The sequence below is a fragment of the Saccostrea cucullata genome, unplaced genomic scaffold (genome assembly GCF_032062105.1).
Source record: "Saccostrea cucullata isolate Sc308-1 unplaced genomic scaffold, CSIRO_AGI_Scuc_v1 ctg6350, whole genome shotgun sequence".
Lineage (NCBI taxonomy): Eukaryota > Metazoa > Mollusca > Bivalvia > Ostreida > Ostreidae > Saccostrea > Saccostrea cuccullata.
In genome coordinates, this window is record NW_026921693.1 from 2,503 (window position 1) to 26,323 (window position 23,821).

Sequence of the window (23,821 nt, forward strand, 5' to 3'; positions counted from 1 at the left end):
CCAAACGTACAACATGCGTTATGCAAATCAAATCAATTCGTACATAAATGATTCTTGATAATGTTACATCTCCCTTTTTCCAAAGTTTTTTGAAATTGATATAACATAGAAAAATAATAAAAAGTTCAGGAATTATCTGATGTACAGAGTTTTCAATTAAATAAACATTACATTGATGGTTTGATCTTCGGAACACAAATTCTGCCTGAGCGTGTAATATAGGGTTTGTTTACATTTTTGGATGGGGACATTTCAAAGTTAAGAATGGGTGGGGAAGAGGCAGATGATTTGGTTGGTGTGTGTTTAATGGGGCTTAACTCTGAGTCATCTGCTTGAGCATCAGCCAGAATAGGCATATTAGCATCAAAACTGCAAGTAGGTTCATTTGTTTTCATGAGATGGCGCCTATTCCTACGGTAAGTACCACCATTAGGGGCATTGATGATGTATGACCTATCATCCAGTTTAGAAAACACAGTAGCAGGCTTCCAAGTTTTGTCATCCTGTTGAAATCTAACACTATCTCCTATCTCAATAGGGGCAAGTGGCTTTGACTGCTTGTCAAAATATTGCTTTTGGTGTTCATGATTTTTGGTTAACATGACCTTGACCTTTTGGTGATCAATGACCTTTGGAATAAGTTGATCAGTAAGAGTTGGTAAGATTGAGCGTAATTGTCTACCCTGGAGGAGCTCAGATGGGGAATAACCAACTTCTAATGGGGTAGTTCGATACTCGAGAATACCTAAATATGGGTCACGGTCATCAAGTTTGGCTTTCTCGAAAATGCGCTTAGCAATTTGCACTGACTTTTCTGCTAAACCGTTCGACTGAGGATGCCTTGGGGAGGAAGTTGCGTGAATAAAGTCATACTCTCTTGAAAAACTTGCAAATTCTTGAGAAGAATACTGGGGGCCGTTGTCTGACACTACTTTTTGGGGGATGCCTAACCTAGCAAACATGCTTTTAAGCTTCGTAATTATTGTTTTGCTCTTGGTATCTCGAAGCTGGACAACTTCAAAGTGTCGGCTGTAGTAGTCAGTGACAATTAAAAAATCTTTGTTGTCTCAAAAGAACAAATCTGTGGCAACAATCTGCCAGGGATAATCAGGCACTGGGTGTGGTTGGAGGGGTTGCTTGGGATTAGAGTATCTGTTCTTCAGACATACATCACAATTTGACACTAAGTCATTGATATCAGATGAGATTTTGGGCCAAAATACTGATGTGCGTGCCCTCTTGAGTGATTTCTCAATACCAATGTGACCTATGTGAATACATTCTAGTATCTTAGCTCTAAGTGAGTGGGGAATCAGAACTTTGGTACCCTTAAGCAAGATACCATCTGTGATGGTCAGTTCATCTCTGTGATTCCAGAATTCTATAATTTGAGGGGGGCAGTCTCTACGGCATTCAGACCAACCATTAAGTATGGTGTGTTTAAGCAACTGAAATTGTTCATCAGCATCTGATTCTCTCTCAATCTCTGTCAGCTTTCGACCATAGATATATTGATGGAATCGCTTGCAACCAAACAGGATTGCAAACATTTCCTTCTCTATCTGAGCGTACTGCACTTCACTTTGTGTGAGGCTCTTAGATGCAAACGCTATGGGTTTACCTTCTTGCATTAAAGTCGCACCAAGACCATATTTTGATGCATCACACTGTAGTGTGGTGACCTTGTGAGGGTCAAAGTAAGCTAACACAGGACTAGGGCTAGTAGTGATTAGGTCCTTAACCTTGTCAAATGCTTCAACCTGGGCACTATCCCAATGAAATATCACATCTTTAGCAAGTAGCATTCTGAGGGGACTTGTTATTTCAGACAAATTGGGTGCAAATTTGGCTAAATAAGTGACCATTCCAAGAAAGGTTTCTAATTCTGATTTATCCCTTGGGGCTTCATGTCTCGAACTGCAGAGACTTTATCAGGGTCTGGACCCACACCCTCGGAGGTTAGTAAATGACCAAAGTACTTGACCTTTGTGACCCCGACCTCTAACTTATCTTTGTTTAGCTTAACACCTCTCTCTTTTGACCTTGTGAGAACTTGACGCAAGTTCCTGTCGTGCTCTTCTCTAGTTTGACAAAACTCAAGTATATCATCGACCAGAGCTACGACACCATCAAGACCTTCATAACACTCATCTATCTTTCTCTGAAACTCATCCTGTGATGACTTGAGTCCAAAAGGGAGTCTGAGATACCTGTAACGTCCAAATGGCGTATTGAACGTAGTGAGGTAAGAGGATGCTTCTGACAACTTAATGGTCCAATACTCACTTCTAGCATCTAACTTAGTGAAGAACTTAGCTTTTGAGAGCTGGGGTAGGACATCCTCTAGTGTTTTCATTGGATAATGGGGTCTAAGTATTGCCTTATTAAGGTCTTTGGGGTCAAGGCAAACACGGAGTTTGCCGTTGGGCTTTTCAACAACAACGAATGAACTCACCCACTGAGTAGGCTTAGTGACCTTGCAAATAATGTTCTGAGATTCCATTCTCTCTAGCTCGGCTCTTAACTTATCTTGAAGGGCCAATGGTACCCTTCTAGGTGGGTGTACGACCGGGTGTACGTTAGGGTCAGTGTGTATTGTACAATCCCCTGGGAAAAGACCAATCCCTTCAAATACCCCCGAGAACTCTGACAAAACCTGACTTTCATTCATGGGCTTACTACTAGTAGCTTGTTTATTGTTCTCAACTGTACCCAAGTCACACGAGTATACAAGTTTGATCAGACCAAAATCTAAACATGCTCGCATCCCTAAAATGGGAGGGGAGGTAGTATCGACAACATGAAATGTAAGGTTCTGTAATTGACTTTTGTAAGTACAAGCAAGCTCTAGGCAACCAAGTGAATATAGGGAGTTACCATTGTAGGCGGACAACTTTTGATCAGTTTGCATAAGATTGTAAACATGGGACAAATTCAATGAGCCAAGTACATGCTTTGGTAATACATTAACCTGTGAACCTGTATCTAATTTGAATTTGATCGACTTGTTTTTTGGACCAATAAGCAATTTACAAAATGCTTGATCATTGTTGTGATTGGTTTCAATAATATCAATGAAAAATTCTGGGTCTGAATCTGACTGCTCTGGCAAAGCTTGTAATTCATGACATGAAACTTTCTTAGAAAAACATTTTGTAGCAAAATGGTTCCAACCATTACAGTTTTTACATTGTTTTCCTTTCGCTGGACATTTTGCATGCTTTGAATGATCATACCCACACTTATCACACTCTTGTGTCTTCATCTTGTGTTGATTCCTCGGCTGAGCTTGCGGGAATCTTTTCTGCTCTGTATCCTTGGACATATGCTTGGAGGAGTGCTTAGAACTACCACGAAAAGCCTTCCCACTGCTCGTGTGTCGCGCATGACTAACTGCATGGACTTCTTGTGACGACATAGTCTTTAGCTGTTGTTGTGAATATTCATACGATTGTGCAATCTGTATTGCCTTCTCTAGGGTCAACTTTTCTCCTTCTGCGATGAGCTTCTTTCTGACCTTTTGCGAAGATGTGCCGAAAACAATTCTGTCACGGATCATCTCATCTTTGCTGTTACCATAGTTACAGTCTTCTGCGAGTACTCTTAAACGTGTCACAAACTGTTCAATTGAGGAGGCTCCTTGATTTTCATTATTAAACTTGAACCTCGCGCAAAAATGGGGTTTAATTTTGGCTGAACATGTGCTTTGTACCGTTTGTAATGCGGCTCAAGTTTCTTCTTATCATCATTTGACATGTCTGTCCAAGTATTGTATATCTCGCGGCCCTTGTCGCCAACCCATAACAGTAAATACGTAACCTTAGTCTCTTCATTTTTCTCTGACAGCGGTCCTTTAAATATGAGATCCACGTGTGTCCGGAATTTTTTCCACTGTTCCGGTAAATTCGTCGCTTCCCAGTCCATCTTGGGAGTAGGTACACCTGTCAGATCCATGGCTGACTTCTGACACCATGTATTGTTATCGGGTATCTAATAGAAGTATGCTAGGTCCGCCAGTAGGACTCTAAAAACAGTAGAACACCATGTGTGTGCGTCCACGTTTATTCAGTTCCAAACGTACAACATGCGTTATGCAAATCAAATCAATTCGTACATAAATGATTCTTGATAATGTTACAGTAAGGGCTAGGGCTTTTATACTTCACATATATAATTCTTTTGAGAAGACTTTTCATTGGATACCAAAAACTTTAACAATTTTGACCCCCATGACCTTGGAGTTCAGTGATAATATTCTAAGTAGATGACATATGATAGGGCGTTCATATTAGACACAAAATGTCATTAAAAAATGACATCTCACCCAAAAAGGCACCGAAAGCGGGGGACCACAATTCTTTGAATTTGCTTGTAATATTATATACAAAAAGGACACAATCTAATTAAAATCATACTTCTTAGATCCGCAGAGTGTATATTCTAATAGATTGAAAATGTACATTTCAATATTTCTTCCTGCCAACTAAAACAAAAACATATAATTAATAAAAAATGATACTTGTGGGGGCGGGTGGGTGGAGAAACGTCTGACTGCACTGAGAAAGAGCCTTTGAATGGCATATAACTTTTACATACGCTAAAGCGTGCGTGCTTTAACAGAACAGGTTTTCTATAAATACTTAAACCAATCACACCGATACTCTTCATATACACTAGATAAACATGTGTTCGATTGATACACGTGTTGTGATAACTTCAATAAATACATTCACTCACACCTTTCGCTTTGCCTGAATGTATTTCAATTACCTTGCGAAGCTCTTATCACATTACATACCCTACATTACTTGAATTAAAGAAACTGCAACATCTATTAATTGAGAATGACACATTATAAAGCTTCATCGATTTAGGATGATTCACTGACTCAGCAGATGGTCGCAGCTTATCAGTTTAATATTGATATGAGTGGAGCGTAGCGGAGTCAGCCGAGGATTACCGCGATTGGATCAAACCAGTAATTCCTGGCTTAAGATGGCGGTAGTCACATGTCGTTCCGTACGAATGAGACAGCAACTGCCAGTCTAGAATTATGGTATTTTTATTTTTAGGTCACCTTAGTCACTCAGGTGACCTATTGCTATCCGTTTTCGTCCGTCGTCGTCCGTCGTGTGTTAACACTTGAACATTTGCAGCTTCTTCTCTGAAACCACTGAACCAATTTCAACCAAATTTGGTATACAGCATCTACATGTATGGGTAAAGGGAACAAAAATTGTGAATTTCATGGTCCCCGCCCCCCTGGGGCCTAGTGGGTGGGGCCAAAACCACTAAAATTAGTGCAATCATTAAAAATCTTCTTCTTTACTCCTGGACACCAAGCAGGCTAACTATTGACATGAATGTAATGAGCATTGAGTCATCTACCAAAATTGTGAAATTCATGGCCCCAGGGTCAGGGGTTCTAGTGCTAGGGCGGGGCTAAATAGGTTATATAGTGAAAATGCATTACTTCTTTAAAAATCTTCTTCTCTGCTCCTTGGTATTAAATAAACTAACTAAGTACATAATTATGATGAGAAAGAATGCCTCTGCCAAAATTGTGAATTTCTTGGCCCCAGGGTCAGGGGTTTTGGTGTTAGGGCGGGGCTCTATTGATTATATAGTGAAAATGTATTGAATCTCTGAAAATCTTCTTCTCTGCTCTGGGGTATTAAATAAACTAACTAAGTACATAGTTATGATGAACATGAGTGCCTCTTTCAAATTTATGAATTTCATGGCCCCAGGGTCAGGGGGCCTGGTGTTAGGGCGGGGCTCTATTGATTATATAGTGAAATGCATTAAATCTCTGAAAATCTTTTTCTCTGCTCCTGGATATTAAATAAACTAACTAAGTACATAGTTATGATGAGCAAGAGTGCCTCTTCCAAATTTGTAAAATTTCTTGGCCCCAGGGTCAGGGGTTCTAGTGCTAGGGTGGGGCTATATAGATTATTCAGTGAAAATGCATTATTTTTAAAAAAAATTTCTCCTCTGATCCTGAGTATTAAATAAACTAACTAAGTACATAGTTATAATGAGCAAGAGTGCCTCTTCCAAATATGTTAATTTCATGGCCCCTATATCAGGGGTTAGCTATTTGGTGTAAGGAGAGGGGGGCTCTCCATTACATTAATTCTTTGAAAATCTTTTCCTTTGCTCCCGGGTATTATGCCAATGATTTAAGTATATATATATATTTATGATGAAGAAAGGTTCATCTAGCAAAATGGTTAATTTCATGCCCCCTTGGTCAGGGGAATAGGGGCGGGGGGGGGGGGGGGTACATAGTCTGAAAATAAATAAATGCTTTGAAATCTACTCATTAGTATTAATCAACCATATTTGATGAAATAACATTTATGATGATAAAATTTTGAAATATGTGGTCTCAGAGTCTGTGGTTCCTGTGGGATGGGGTGCACAATTGCATGGTTTAGAATGGAAGTGCATTTTTCTCTTAGTTACTCTGATCTACTTATTGGTTTTAAGTGACTATCTAGTAAGCATTGCTAAGTGTATAATTATGATAAGCAATAGTGCCTCTTTCAAAATCGTGAATTTCATGGCCTCTGGTTTAAAACACAAACCAAATTCAATTGTTGGAAAGTTGTTACATGATACTCAGGTGACCTATAAGGCCCGTGGGCCTCTTGTTTTTAATTGGGTTTGCAATAGGGTTCGTGATGCACTAAGTTTATGTCGTGATGCACTACTGCAATAAATGTTCTAAAATTATCATGATTTACAACTTGCTGGATACCTTTATAGTGACAGATATAAATCGAGTTTGATTTCCTTGGTATAAAATTGTTTTCAACCATATCAAATAAGCTGATCTGATCAAAGTATTTGTGTGTGTCAAATGGCATTCAAAGACGCCACCAGTCTTTCTTTGTAAGACAGATCCAAGACATTTCTTTCATATCCTTTTTTCATATTCCATTAGTAACTCAAATGTCCATATTTAAGTTACAATTTTTCATACACAGACTCTAATAAAATGATACCCTAAAGAGAAAAGGGGAACCCGGTAGGGGACATGTATTGCTTATGCAATACTCCCAGAATGCTTGTTTCATATGGAAGATACTTTACTACACGATCGTTTGCTAGAGAGGTATTTTTTTTTATCTCAGACAGAATAAGTTTCTTTGTTTCGATTACAGGTAATTGTTATCTGAAGTGCTTTATGTAAACTGAAAAGCGTAAAATACCTACCTCCTCCTCTTTTAGCCGCCTCAATCAAAGCTGTCTGGAACACTGATATTGCCCATGGTCTGGGAACAAAGCTTTCGGAATCCCCAATGACTGAAAACACGACTGTAGGAGTGCCTTTTACTTGTTGTTCGATTTCATCCCACGCTTTTTCAACATCAGACTTTTCCATTGAATGAAAACAAAAAATTGGTTACTAGTAATTTGAACATAATAACCAGCAGAGAAGTAATCTTTGAGAAAACAAGATGTGTTTAAAACACTGATGCCCCGTATGACAACGTCACAGTTAGGTTAAGCTGAACACTTGTCATAAACAAGCTAATTCAGAGAATTCGTGTCCCCCGCTTAGGGAAAAACTCGGATCCCCCTGACTGAATTTGTAGAATTATTAAATGTATACTGAAGCAAATAAAATACATGTATGTCAATATGCGTATAAAAATTTGATTGCTTATTCTTTATTATGTGTATAGAAGATTCTTTTTATATGGAATATTTATCACACTGTAAAGATGATTTTATAACCTTATGAATTATTCTTTTCACATGCTGAATACTATCATTTAAAAAAAAAGAAAAGTTTAACAAAAAAAGGGGAGGATCGTCCGAGACTCGATCGCGGGACCTCTCACATATGAAGCGGGAGACATACCACTAGACCACGGAATCGCTTGAAATGGAGTCACGTATATGCAGAAGTGAAGTCACATACATGTATATATTCATGTTCGGTATTGTCAAAATTTTACACAATCCATGGTGTTTGATTTATTTAGCCTTTATTAAACCGTTCTAATAGATGTAATAAGAACATAAAGTCCGCCGAGAACCTGTTTTATACGCAATAACTCTCCGCATGCCTCTGTGCTAAAAATAGCGACATGTAATACTATAAATACTAATAATAAAACAAACGGGGCGGGACACTTTGAGAGGGGTGAGAAAGGTCCTAGGGAGCTTTGGTATAAAATTACATTGCATAAGCTCAAAATCTTCTTGAAATATCGCCCGGAAATGATAGTGTTACACACAGACAGAATGTATAAATTTACGACCTTGAACTTTGACCTTTTGACCTCAAAATCAATAAGGGTCTTTCTTGGGCCACATGGGGTTGTTATGTAAAATTTCATTGCAATAGCTCAAATGGTTATAGAGATATCGTGTGGAAACGAAAGTGTTATAACAGACAGAATTTGCTTATCTATGACCTTGACTGTTGCCCTGTTGACCTCAAAATCAATAGGGGTCTTCCTTAGGCCACAGGGAGTTGCTATGCTAAATTTCATTGCAAAAGCTCAAAGGGTTCTGGAGATATCGTGTGGAAACGATAGCGTTACAGACAGACAGAAAGACGGACGGACGGACGGACGGACAAACCCAAATTAATATCCCCCACTTTTCAAGCGGGGGACAATAGGCACTGTCAGACGGGTATATAAACCGTTCGATTTCGTTACACCCGATTGCACACTCGAAACTCGTGGTCGACATGTAGTACTGCTTTCGTGGTCTTAGATTTTTTGCGTTTATTCCCTTTTTTATGTGCATTTTCTGTTTGTAAATAATGCATTGACCTGAATTGTTTATGAAACTTTTGTCCTGTTATTGAAAAAATACGTTAAATTTCATAATTCATCCCGACAGTGTAGCAAGGCAGTGTAAGATGTACGTCTTCACTCATTGGACCTCTACAAAGAATACACTTTCTATTTTTGAAATTGTTTTTATGGGTATGAATTTGGCCAAAGCGACCTTGCTTACATCAGCTGTTTGTCACGTGACATGTTAAAATTAGTAAAAAAATATGTTAGGCTTTAAATATTGTAAAAGTTCAATGATATACGGGCAATTGTTCACTACGAAATTTATTGTGTTTTCTTTAAAACAAGTTTCTTAACCAGAAAGGTGTTGTAAACAACTTCTCCAAGCCTGTGAAATGTATATAATTTAGCTATCGTTTGAAAAACTTCGTACATTAACACTATACGCATTGAAATAATGCGTAAAGAGAAATAGTGTTAATTTTGCTCATTTGCATATCAGCCATTTTGGAACAGTAATGGCGGCCAATTCCTGTCGGGTTATATAGAAAAGATACAAAAAAATGCAAATTTTTATATCCTAGCTATTTCGGTTAAAGTTCTTCCGCCAATGGTTTGATTTTTTTTTATATTTTCTAATAGAAATGGCAAGATTGTAAATACTAATGTGAAAGTTGATTTTTTTTATTTTGCCTTTTTGATTTGAAAATTGGAAGCGAGAGTGTATTGTTTAAATGAAGGAAGGATCACAGAATTGGTGTTTTGTCATTTTAATGATAAAATGTAAGTGTTTATTGCAAGTTGACAGAGTTCTCTTGCCGATTTTTAAGTACAGAGTACAGAAGTGAGCATATTTGTATAAAATACATATGATTCACCATTCCATGAGGAGTTACGACCGTCTTTGAATTTAAAAACATTTTGAATACCTAAATGAAGAAAAGAAAACGATACTCTGAGTCGTCAGCGTATAATCACACAAAATTCTAGCCATGAAACTATGACAAAAGCTTGAACAAAATGATACAGGTTTGCAAGTTTTAACATAGATATATAGGAAAAAAATATTTCAAGTTTATAAGTATCTTATGAATAATAATGAGAATAAATCACGTGTTAGCAATCTCATGAATAAATTGACCGCCATTTCTCCATATGGTAAAATTGCAAAAAAAATATGCATTTTCACCATATAATCCATTTAGCCCCGCCGTAGCACTAGAACCCCTGACCCTGGGGCTATGAATTTCACAATTTTGGTAGAGGACTCAATGCTGATTACAGTCATGCAAACAGTTTGACTGCTTGATGTCCAGGAGTAAAAAAGAAGATTTTTAAAGATTTCATTGATTTAACAGGTTTTTGCCCCACTCCTCAGGCCCCAGGGGGTCAGGGACCATGAAATTCACAATCTTTGTTCCCCTTCACCCATATATGCTTTGTGCCAAATTTGGTTGAAATTGGTTGAGTGGTTGCAGAGAAGAAGCTGAAAATGTTCAAATGTTAACGCACGACGCACGACGACGGACGAAAACGGATAGCAATAGGTCACCTGAGTTTACTCAGGTGACCTAAAAATGTGAAGAACATTGCTTAAGGTAATTCACTCGTCAGCTTTTTTGAAAAGTTCACGCAAAAGCTTTTACTTCAAAACTACTTATCAAAATTCAATTTTTATAACATATTTAAATTCGACAATGTAAATGTTTTAACATTCAATGAAAAAACTGCTCAAAAACCTACAAAGAAGCAAGATTTATTAGGGATTATTTCTTTTAGTGGAAGGATATTTAGCAGAAAATTCTGCAAATCTGCACATTTATAAAATTTAATGTAATGGAAATTTAGCTTCACTTACTTTTACTCGGAGAATATTTTTCGTTTTGATATTGCTAAAAATATTTAATATATGTCATAATTTATATTTTTAGACTAAGTTTTACACCTTCCCTCAACAAACTTTTCCAAAAAATGAAAATATATTAAAGAAGTCAAGATCAAATTTACACCATTTTTTGCCTGAAAATCACATATTTTGACAAATATTTCAAAATTAACATCACTGACCCCACCTTTTTCTTTCATAACTTTAAACTACTCGATACTTGTGACTGATCAGCACTTAAGTCGTAAAAAGTTTGATATAAGAAAATTTTTTATTGCCTATTAAGAGTCATTCTCTGTAAGCATCAAAATGGGCTGGAAATTGATTTTCACAGATTTTGATGAAACTTGGTGAAATAACTACATTATTAGCCCGATTTACAAAAATATTATTGAAAGTGACTAATTGGTCTCGTTTCCATGGCAACCAGGTTACCTGTTTTCGCACAAGGGTGGAAAATACCTAAAATGATATTTCTTCTCATTAATGTACTTTAATTAATAAAAGTGACGATTATTATTTTTTTTCCATTGAAATGATTTGTTATTTGTATTTTCTAAACAAAAAAGTCGGAAAAAAATTTGGACTTGTCGTTAAATGCCAAATAACATAGAAAATTGCTTTAAAAAAGGGGGGTTGAAAATAACAATGTACACAAAAAAAACGCAGGCACTGGTGGAATATTCTGATGCTCTGAATTTTACCTTATACATTTATGAAGAACATATGAAAAAACTGGAGGGGTATTATTTACTTTAAGAAAAAAAACTGATGGTAAAGTTTGTAAAAATCTCTAAATTTACACACATTTTTGTCAATAGTTATTTCCCCTTTCGGAAATCTTTTGCTTCAAACAATGAAAATGAAAGTGAAACTACGCAGCAGAAAAACGACTTTGGAGGAGTAAAAACTGTCTGCTTTGGATATTTTTAGGGGTTTTTATCCAATTTGTGAAATATTTAACATTACCAATAGTTAAACTGTTAAATGATTGTTCACGCTTTACTGTGTCTGAGAGATGTACACGTACATGTTTGTATATAAGATGTGAATGTGATAAACTTATAAATGGATTGCATCCTATGAAATTCCTGTCTATGTGACAAGTGCTGCATCATTGAAATAAAGTGTTCAAAAACAAAGTAACGTCAGTTATATGGACTTCAAAGCTAAGGATGTGATAATAAGGTTGTGATGAAGTAATATACATGGCAATAAGAAGATCACTAGGCAAGTACCAATGAAATATTTACCATGTACATTGAGAGTTGCACATATTTTGTATGAGTTTATTAATAATAGCGTATGGCTATTTATTGTAAAAATAACATTTAAGTACCCAAAGCATAAATAATGGCATGATTCTAATTAAATCAATAATTTATAGTTTAGGCAAATTATCAATGTCATTAAAATCAGATGTTGATGAAAATTATATAAACCTCCTGTTAATAAAAATTATATCTTATAAAATCCCTATTACCGTGGTAACTGCCCCGGGCACTTAGAAAATTGCGAAGAGGGGGCGGTTATTTTAGTATTCTCTTTATAATATTTAATGTTAATTTTTAACTTCAAAAATTTTAAAGAACCACCAAAATAATGTCTAACTTTACTTTAAGTGAAGATAATTTACCCAAAGTATGCTATATGATTCATTTTCTACCGAGATATTGGATAATAGACAAGTTATATTTTCACTTTCTTCAAATTTTGGTATACTTTTGATACGATTCTAGATGATTTTAATCACTGTACAGGGGGCTCTTATTTTCTAATAATTGAAAAAAAATTTAGGGGGCGCTTATAGGGGCAGGGGCAGTTAATAGGGATTATACGGTATATGTTAACCAAATTAAACTAAAGCAATTCTGTATATGACAAAATTAAATACCTCATACATGTAACAGCTTTTTAATTGTGTGCTTGAAAAATAGAAAGGGGGGGGGGAGGTAAAAGGTTATTGCCATGCAAGGTATTTCGTCAATTTTTAAAAGAATTAATTTCATTTATTTATCATTTTTAAAAAAATATTTTTTTTTTTTACTTTACATGTTGATCTTATGAAATCACATCACTAAACTGAACACGTAACAAAACTGCAATTTTCTTTTAGATTTCAATTTATGCAGGGCTGAAATTTGTTGATGCATATTTTTTTTGAATAGGGATCTATGATCGTGGGTGAATGTACCCTTTCATTTTGGAACTTGAAGTTATTGCAAAAAATTGAAAGAACTTAGAAATTTATCTCTTTAATGTCAGATTATTTTATTGCAACAAAGAAAAAAATAAAATTTTTAATTATTAAGATTTTTTGTCATAGCATTTAATGCTGTCACAGATGAATTTAAACCAAATTCATACAATGTGTACACTTAACTGAAACAATATGTAATGAAAGAATACATTAAGGTTTATAGGGAAATATGGCAATTTTCAGCGGAGAGGAGTTCCATTTACGTACATGCAGATTTTTGGAATATGTAAAATGGTCGTTGTTGAAATCATAGATTTATGTTCCGAAATCTTTTTCTCTCTGAGAAAAAAAAATATATTTGATTTTGTCATATTTTATGAGGACATCTCAGTATTCCATTTATCACAGACCTTATGTTCTGGAAAATATTTTTAAAAAGCATTCGAAATAGTTTTAGATAAAAATAAGTCATTTTTTAAGAAGCTTTCCAAATAGTTTTAGATAAAAATAAGTTATTTAAAATATATTAATACAAATAAATCAAGCCCCACTTTTTTAACATATTGGAGGAGGGGTGGTAACATGTTATTGCCCCCCCCCCCTCCTCACTTTAACCCCCAGAAAACTATTTCAGATAATTATATTTTTCCTGTCATACATCGATGTATACTTAAAAATTTAAATCTAAATTCTAAAAATTAGAAATTCACAGTATATTACACAATTTGTAATGAGTTCAAGTATTCTTAACATTTTAATAAGCCAAGATAAATTAATTGAACATGTTATTTACGTACTAGTATTTTCTCTATGGAAGTATACAGCAGTGATTTCTATCTTTCTTTCTAACTCTTATGCTGTGTTGTGTTTGATTATTTTTCATGGGGGTAAATGCCACGCACCATATAGTGAAAATCATATAAATAAGCTCAATATTAACACTTTTATATAATATATATATTTCTCAATGTCCAAAAAACATTTTATACTGGTGTAGAGAGGGTCCTTAAGGTAATATTAAACTCACTTTGAGTCATAATGAGGTTCTCTGTTGATTGAATTTCAAAAGCTTATAGGGAGTTCACTCCCAGGGGCAAAAATGAAAGACACTTATCTTTGCTGGGAAAACTTCAACGACATTTTTTATGTATGGAACGGACAGACTCAAGGATAAACAGGAAGTTGACATCAGATTTAAACTCAAATGTTACCCACCATGCATATGGCATGCTTTAGCAAATACTGTGCTAAAATTTCAAGCATCTTCAATGAATAGTTGCTGAGAAAACTGCAACCAAACACGTACAGACACACAGGCAGCCAGCCGGACGGACGGACTGACACACAAAAATAAATTAGTATACCCTCCCCCTCTCCTTCGCAGCGGTGGTATGATAATTCCTTGCGAAAGGAACAGCAAAAAATCATTTCAACAACAGCAAAAACAAGTTAAATCGAGGACGATGGGGGGGGGGGGGGGGGGGCACTCTTGACTATGTGCTTGCCTACTTAAACTAAGAAGTGCATGTACATGATAAAACGTGTATATATGTTTCAATTGATAAAACAAATTGCTTCCAAAAGATCGGTCATGATTTTATGTAGGTATTTATTGTTTCCATGGAAACAAATCCTGCTGCACTAATTCAGATGTATGTGATCAGTTTAAGTTTGAGTTCATCTGTTTTTGTCCCGGTAAATAAATTATTTAGAAGTATAATCAAACATTGGTGGCAGTGCTGTGAGTATTGTATACTGGTACATCAATAACTAGGTATCATTGAGATGGTGGCCATCTCAAAGGGCCCCGCTTTCAACAATGAACATGAAAATGTAAGGTAATTTAAAAGGGTTTATTTTGAAGAGGAACATTTGTGTAAATACAGTAAAAGCCATTTAGTAAGACTTCACGGATATTGCAAATTTACAGATATATATCGAAGTTATCTTGTATCCTCAGTTATATAAATTTACTAGAAACAAAGGGAAAAAATTATGCACCTAACAAAGATTTAAACAGAGAGGCTAATTCTGACCATGACCTAGAAACTTTGACCAAGGTCACTGCACATCCATTAATCAGTGGAACTCTGTGAGTGGAGAAAAAGCCAGATTGGGCCAAGGAGAGAGAAGGTATGCTCCGGACAAGGATTTTTCATAAAATTCTGCTATGACCTTGACCTTTGACCTAGAAACATGGTTCAAGGTCACTGCACACCGGTTTCCCAAGGGCACTCTGTAGGTGAAGTATGAGTCAGATTGGGCCAAGGAGAGAGAAGATATGCTCCGGACAGGAGATCTCGGACGGACGGACAGACTGATCACTATAGGGCGCCCACAAAGCGGGGCCCTAATTATTTGGATCATTCCTGAATTATTAGCAATTGGTTACCATAGCAACTGTTTTCTTTTAAAATTATAAATTTCTATTTCATGTAAATGAAATGACAAGGTTTATATGGAATTGAAGAAGACATAATCGTGCAATAAAGCAGAAGATTTTCCATATTAAACATATCAATGAAAATGATTTTCCTGAACTATTGGCTGCCATAGCAACCATTTTTAAAAATAAATTGTGAATTAATATTTTGATATTTCTTGAATTACAATTAAATTCAATTTCTTTTTTTTGAAAAAGAAAAAAAAACATGAATGAAGCTTTCATACTATCCGTTGTATACTTGTCGGTATCACAACCAGAAGTCTCTGTCGAGACTGAAGCTCTACTGGTTTGAACTTATAGCAAAGGAAGAGAAAAGTACTTAAGCAGCTGGGATTTGAAACTAAATAGAATAATGATCGTTGATAAAGTCTCTTTATGTTCTTAGTGTAGTCTACTTGTGTGCCAAGTTATACTGAAATCAGACCAAAACTGTAGGAGGAGTAGCATTTTGAAACAATTTTACAGACATTTCTATTTTTAGTAACCACGACAACACCCTTCATCAAAATTAAAATTCGATAAATAGAATTATGTATCTTAGTGTATTCTACTTATGTGCCAAGTTATATTGAAATCAGACCAAAACTGTAGGAGGAGTAGCATTTTGAAACAATTTTAGATATTTCTATTTTTAGTAACCACGGCAACACCGTTCATCGAAATCAAAAACCAATAAACAGAATTATGTATCTTAGTGTATTCTACTTGTGTGCCAAGTTATAATGAAATCAAACCAAAACTGTAGGAGGAGTAGCATTTTGAAAGAATTTCACAGAAATTTCTGTTTTTAGTAACCACGGCAACACCGCTCATCAAAATCAAAACCGATACACAGAATTATGTATCTTAGTGTATTCTACTTGTTTGCCAAGTAATACTGAAATCAGACCAAAACTGTAGGAGGAGTAGCATTTTGAAAGAATTTCACAGAAATTTCTATTTTTAGTAACCACAGCAACACTGTTCATCGAAATCAAAAACCGATACACAGAATTATGTATCTTAGTGTAGTCTACTTGTGTGCCAAGTTATAATGAAATCAAACCAAAACTGTAGGAGGAGTAGCATTTTGAAAGAATTTCACAGATATTTCTATTTTTAGTAACCATGGCAACACCGTTCATCGAAATCAAAAACCGATACACAGAATTATGTATCTTAGTGTATTCTACTTTTGTGCCAAGTTATAATGAAATCAAACCAAAACTGTAGGAGGAGTAGCATTTTGAAAGAATTTCACAGATATTTCTATTTTTAGTAACCACAGCAACACCGTTCATCGAAATCAAAAACCGATACACAGAATTATGTATCTTAGTGTAGTTTACTTGTGTGCCAAGTTATATTGAAATTAGACCAAAACTGTAGGAGGAGTAGCATTTTGAAAAATTGTTTACAGACAGACGGACAGACAGACGGACAGACGGACGGACGCCGGACGCATTACTATCGCATAAGCTCTTCTGGTCTCTGACCAGTAGAGCTAAAAATTGTGATAGCAACCATTATGAGGAAGTGTTCAAAAAATATTGGGTTACTATAGCAACGTGATTTTAGACGCTTGAATTTTTATTTATTTTTTTAATGAAGATAAGTGAAATAACAAATATAATGAGTGTTATTTATTTGATTGAAGAAATTAAATCATGCACTGAAGCCACAGATTCTGGATAATGATAACGTCAATAACTAATAAGGCTATAGTGATTTTTCCTGACTTTTTGGTTGCTATAGTAACACATTATTTTTGTTTAATTTATGAACTTACATTTATATCAAAATATTTTAAAATTATGAGGTTTAGTAGTGTGATTTGTTTTACTAAGCTACTATGCTTAGAAAATGCCCAAAATTGGCATTTTTTCAAATTTGTTAAAATTTGAAAAATTCACACTTTTCACTGAAAGACAACTCTTTTAAGACCAACTACTGAATAATTTCATCAATTGTGGTAGATACTCCAACAAATAGTCTATCAGTGTAGCCAACAATTAAATCTGTTAATAATATGCAGAAAATAGAAATTTATGATGAAGATGGTATACTTTCAATAGGTTGCTCTGTATTTTTGGCCCAAAAATGGTGGTTTTGGTTACCATGGCAACCGGGACTCAACATAAAAAAATAACCCCAAAAATGTTCTATACATGGTGTTTCTACATTGCATGCAAAAAATCAGCCAAATCTGTGATGTACCTTTTCCAACTTTTCTCTAAATTCTTTGATTCTTACAGAGAATGACTCTTAAGGTCAAGATCTAGTAAATGAAAGGTGCCTACGGATTTATCAAATTTGAGAAATAAATTCCTTTCTTGATGCTTTACAACTTTAGCTTGGTCAAATAAGGTGTTTCGGGGCAAAATTTGTAGGTAAACAAGATGAAAAACTGTATTTTACACTGTCATTTTCAATGAAAAATTAAGAAAACCAGTATTGATAATGGTAGTTTTTTTCATATACGACAAAGGAAATGTATCCAGATTGCCTACAGTCTCTCAGAAAACGGTAATTAGTATGTTAATGGCCTTTTCTTTAAATCAATATCAAATTTAATATAGGTACCCGGTTTACTTTTCATATGATTTCAAATTGAATGTCATAAAAATACCCTATTTTCTATATAATTCTGCTAAAGCCGTAAAGTACGGGAAAAAGAAAGTTGAAATTGATTATGACGTCATAATGGATCTAGCACCAAAAAATTAGTCTCAAGTTATTTACTAGATCTTGACCTTAAGTTTTTAATACCCCAAATATGTTATTTTTTTAGTGCAAAAAGGTCACAATAATTTACGCGCATTAATTTGCAAGATTTGTTTAATGATAAATATTATTCAAACTATTTTACGTAAAATAAGATTATATTTGCCATGCTTACATCTGATCAAATATAATAAGGGTTAAATTAATTAACCAAAGAGATGAAATTTAAGTGCAAAAAGGTCAACTTAAATGTACCGTAGAGCAGTAGGATGCACACTGACCCCCTATTTTCTTTGCGATTTTGAGTTACACTTTATGAGTACTTATCCAAAATATATTCCTCAAAAAATCCTTGATTTAACAAATTTCAGGAGTGACTTACCTTAATTTGTAGGAAACTGGAGATTTTGTAAAGGTACTACATGTAATAATCAAATGTCTTTTCACGATTCCTGGGTAGAGAGTTAACTTGTTTTCATTACAGCCAAAAGCGACTAGTAAATAGGTATACTGCTTCATGTCTGCTTTTCAAGCGGGCGTATAATAAAAATAATACTACATGTATTTAATCACTACCCTGCTCTTACTTTTTTCATCAGATGTCCAACGAACAAGAAAATAAATTGGTGTGACCTAAAACAAATCAAAGTTCTGAGACAGTACTAAAAGACGGGGTCAAAAATCTTCCTGCTTGATATACAAATGTGATTTTTTTTAAAAATAGTTTTGATTCCAACTTTTTTTTTAATTAATTGACAAACTTAAAAAAAAAACTTGATAATATACCCGGTATTTTCACGTTTTTCATCTCTAAGTCTATAAATAAACCTATTTGTATTGTCCAAATTCACCGTGTTCGAATTAAAATTTTTCCGGAAGTAAACAATGGATGATGCGCACGTAGTCGTGATACTACGCATTAGAGTACTTTTTTTAAACAGTGTGATTTACAATTAATATTTTCAGTTTTAAATTTTCAAAATGCTTCATTGATTTTAGTTAACAGAAATTCATATTATTTTCTTCAGTTGATACAAAATGTTTGTATTTTAATAAAAACAATTTCTGCACTCTTTCATATAGCGTAGATGTAAATCATGTGTTATCACCACGGCTTCCGTTTTGAGGCCTCGGACAGTAAACTAATAGACTGGGTCACATGACCCCGTCTAAAAAGGGTCCTGGGGTAAAATTCTCTCTCGTATATTATCGTAATAGGCAATGTATTCTCTATTCACTTCCGTTCTGTAAACATGTACCTTATGATTTTTCAACTCTTTAACTGGAATGCTGTTTAAGGAGACGTTGTGGGATTCTTACGAGATGCAGAGTCAATCCGATAGCATGGAATAAGACAGGAATATATTAAGAGACAGTGACAATGTATTAGGATAAAATACATGTTTCTAAACCCAGAAAGTTCAGTGCGGTGTGCAACTTATACAAACCGTGTTAGTAAACCTTCTCTTATAATGTATAGTAAGGCAATTTTGCGAAACGATTATTTTAGGGTTTCACTTTTTTTTCTTATGGTAGCCATGATGAATAATTGTAATGAATATGATTTGGGATAACGCAGTACAGTTAAGGTTAGAAATGGAAATATCGGCGATTTTTTTTAAAGATAAAAATTAATACTTTATTAGGATGGGCGATTCGTTTTAGGACTTCACAGATATTAAAAAAATGTAACGTTGTTCAAATCTATATGTTGATGATATTTAGATTTTTTTATTTAGACTTGTCACGTGATGTCGAAGTCACGATTTTAGCAATTATACATGAACTATATACCCTCCCGCTTTTCAACGGGGGGGGGGGGTGGTGGGTTATAAAATTGTATAAGACTTGTAAATTATTTGATACTTTGTCTGAATAAAAATAATGGTACATGTAATATTAATACCATTGCAGACAGAGTTTTATTGAAGTTAATTGAGAAAATCTCTTCTTTTTTTATATGTAATATGTACCGTATCCACTGAAAACAGTTGGGGCAGGGGGGGGGGGGCATGTCGGTCAAGAAAAGATTAATAAATTCATTTTCAGTTCATGATATTAAATATACGAGTGTCTACTCTAATCTACTCTAGTACTCAATCGTTTTACCCCATCCACCTCCCCACAATTTATATATTGAAATGGATATAATAATAATACATGTACATGTACATAGTAATTGGGGTTCTGGACGGATGTTGTTAAAACCAGAAACGGAACGGAAAACATATATTATCTTTGATCAAATCATTTGAAGCACATAAATTGTATCATAAACAATGTATTTTTTGTATATTCAACCCCCAGTACTTAATACAGGTTGATTCAGTCTCTTATTCACGAAAATCACTGACATAGCAGTGACATAGAAACGAATTAAAAAGGGTCGGGGGTAAGTTGGGTGTGTGTTAAAATTAACTTACCTGAAAAGAATTTAACAAGCGAAAAAAGCAACAGTTGTTGGATTCGAGAGGTGAGATAAGAGTAAACTCCAACATCTATTATTTCCTTAAATTTTGTATAACATCTTCTGTCAGTATTTTTACAAGAATGCGCCAATTTAAAATTGGCAGAAAGCAAAACAACTTACCGAAGGCTCAAATTTTATATGTTCAAGTCTCAAAATTTCTATGAATGATACTGAAATAGAGTCCTTCTGAATTTAAATACATGTAAATTCCCTTTTATTAATTAAAGAGAAACTAACTTACAAAATGTAAGGAACATGGATATTCATATGATTGTTAAAAAATTGTAAGTACGCCAATGCAATTTATAATTCTGTTTTTTTTTTCATTTCTAAACAATTGGCAAAATGCCAATCTTCATATTAGTGGTAATTTCTGACATTTAAGTTTAAATTTAATTTTTAATTTTATATTTTTTCAATCTTAAATATTATTTCAAACAAAATAACATGTTTCCTTCTCTAACAACAAGTGTTTATAGTTTAAAGTACTATATTTGACTTTGTAACCCATTGAGTTTGAGCAATTTTTTTTCGGAAATTGGCATTTTGTAAATCCCTATATCTCAAGAAATTATTAGTTCCTAACCTTAATATTTCGCAAAGATAATGAAGAGATCTATGTGTACAACAAAAATCAAAAATTTTAGTTTCAAAGATTGGTCTTGGAAGATTTTGGGCATTAAATTTGTATTACTTCTGACAATTCTTAAAAATTGGCATTGTGCCAATTTTCAAGAATTGTCTGCCCTTTGATAAGTTGCATATTCCATTATGACAAATGTCAATTTTTAAAGAACATAGTCTAATGTTACTAAGAAATACCTTAAAGTAAATGCAAGTTTAATTTTGAGTACAAAAAATCAAATGTGATTTTTACCATTTTGCTTGAAATTTTTAAGTGCATTTGCACTATAATGTGCAGAAAGGAGGTGGCACTGCCTACGGCCGCCATGATGAATGATTGGATTTTTTTGTCTTTTTTGAATAACATATTATGAAGTCTAACTCCCCACCGAATTTCAGTAAGATATGACAACCTTCGACTTGGACAGTTCTGCATGGTTTTTTCGCGGACTGACTCAAAATGTACAATCATACCATCTGTTTAACGAATAAGTGAGTTTTTTTAAGGGAGTATGGGACTTTCGGGTCATAATTTCAGAGTAATTAAAATTCTAAAACACATACACAGATTGAAAGAAGAACTTTTTTTTATATTTTGCTAAAATACATTAGAAAAGGTTCTAGTGCGTAAATCTAAAAATAGAACACGGCAAAATAGAGGAGTAACTCTGTATGAAAAAATGATATTTTTATAAGCAATTTTTAAGAATTCAGAATTCCCATAAAAACATCAGAAAATAAAAAAGTTTATAAAACATTGTCTTCAACAGGAATGGAATTTAATTTCTAAAAGAAAAAAGTACAAGGAAAAAATCTAAAAAGACAAATTATTTTGACTTATTTATATAATATCATGTTTGGGGGGAAATGGGTTAATATGTATGTACAATGTAATTTTAAGCAATTAAGGAATAATTAAAAGTTTAATTTCTTATACAATATTTATAGCGATTTGCTTGTTTTACAAATTGCTGAAAAAAATTATAAAGTTAGTGTTCAGTTTTAGAGTAATCTTCTTTTGAATTCCTCGACCCGAATTTCCTCTGTTCGCAGTTGTTATGAAATGTAACAATAATGAGGTTGCAATTTTAAAATACTTGTTTTTAGTTTTTTATTCACTCGATTTTATCAATTAACACTAAAATATTTCCATCGTTGCTTTATTTCTTTGGTATTACGGTGGATAATGCTTTTCGCCAGAGTTTTCGCGAGCAATCCGGAAATCTTACGATTTCACGATAGTGTTTTGTATATTACAGTGTACAAGTTATTTCCAGTTTACAACTCAAACTCAAAATATTGAAAATTGATACGATGCTAAATCAATTTAGCTGATTAAACGAGGTATTTTCAAGTGTCATTGAATATTTATTATTTAAAAGAAAATACCGTTCGATTGTTTCTAACGTTTCAGTGAAATTGATGAAATAAAGTGATTGGGCGAAGACGGGAATCATGGAAGTGTAGATTGGCACTGCCTCATGCTCTGAATACTCTTTAGTTATAACAAGATTATGAGATTAAAGATTGTATCTCCACGTACAACTATTATTAATAATAAACCTGCGTCTTGTTTTGAATATTTTTATGTCCAGTAGCTTATAAAGATATGATATAAAAATTCAATAACCAATATGAAAACACCACACATCATGGACAACCTGCTAAAGCTGGGGAAAAAAGCAACACCACCACAATACACTACAATGTATTTTGCTACATGTGTATAATATGGTGAAGAGTAAAAACAATACTTTAAAAAATTATATTATACAGCTGGAACAACAAATTACAAAAACAAGTCCTTTGATCAAGTGCCACTAAATTACATGAACCAAAACAAATATTGAATGATGTTGACTGTTGAGGGCAACATTATTTTTATAATTAGTCTCCAAGGGTTGAAATATTGTCCAACATGGAGTGAATGTTTTCATCCCAGGGAGGCTAACATAATTAATGTTGCCCGAAAACAGTCGATACCTGATAAATTGCTATGTAATATGCAAAACAAAATGATTGAATATAGCATTTTGTTTTAAATAAATATTCAGATCTACAAATTTGACCTACATGTAGTGCTAGCAGATCTTGCCTTAATTGATTTTTTTATATTGTGACATGAAGGATATGGAGATAACAAACAGTATTCAGTCTCAAAGTCAATACAATAATACCGGTACAAATAAGAGCAGCGACAACATGGACATGATGTTTTTGCAAGTTGCGGCTGTTTCATTATACATGTATCACTATAAATGGATTCAAATCAATAAAATGTTGGGAAATGACCATCAATATGTTTTAAGGAGCTTAAATCTAAATGTATTTTGTTGACTGATTTTCTAAATAGAGGATATAAGGACTATAATCCAATCCACACTTTGCAATAGTTATGTCCCTTTGATAGGTCAATCAAATAGGAAAGAAATAACATATCTCCTCTTTATGCTACAAAATATTTTGGGCATGCTCAGATATAAAATCAACTGTGTTTTAATTTTTTCTTTTGATATATGAGTTGGCCCATCTTTGGGCAATCATTATACAAGATGCACATAATTCTTCCATTCAGATGACAAATTTACAAACCGGAAAACTATAAAGGGTACTGTGAGGATTCTTTAGATTTTTCCTCAAATGGCGGCCAAGGGACATAACTTTTGAAAAGTGTGAATTCACCTATTCTTTTAATGCTGAAAAAGAAAAATATGATTTGACAAGT

General features: G+C 34.1%; 1 protein-coding gene across 1 annotated transcript; it reads right to left on the reverse strand.

Moving 5' to 3' along the window:
- Nucleotides 1-1,879: 1,879 nt before the first annotated feature.
- On the reverse strand, nt 1,880-3,954 carry LOC134260576 (uncharacterized protein K02A2.6-like). The gene is made up of 2 exons (XM_062743122.1): nt 3,713-3,954; nt 1,880-3,602 (listed from the first exon to the last, which is right to left on the reverse strand). The coding sequence occupies exons 1-2, from the start codon at nt 3,952-3,954 to the stop codon at nt 1,880-1,882; spliced, it is 1,965 nt and encodes a 654-aa protein (XP_062599106.1).
- Nucleotides 3,955-23,821: the final 19,867 nt, after the last annotated feature.

What these genes read in the sequence shown, in the direction of transcription:
- LOC134260576 (XM_062743122.1), bottom strand. Translation starts at nt 3,954, where the DNA reads ATGGATCTGACAGGTGTACCTACTCCCAAGATGGACTGGGAAGCGACG. An exon ending in CTTGAGCCGCATTACAAACG is followed by an intron (nt 3,603 to 3,712) that starts GTACAAAGCACA and finishes GACACGTTTAAG; the next exon opens with AGTACTCGCAGAAGACTGTA.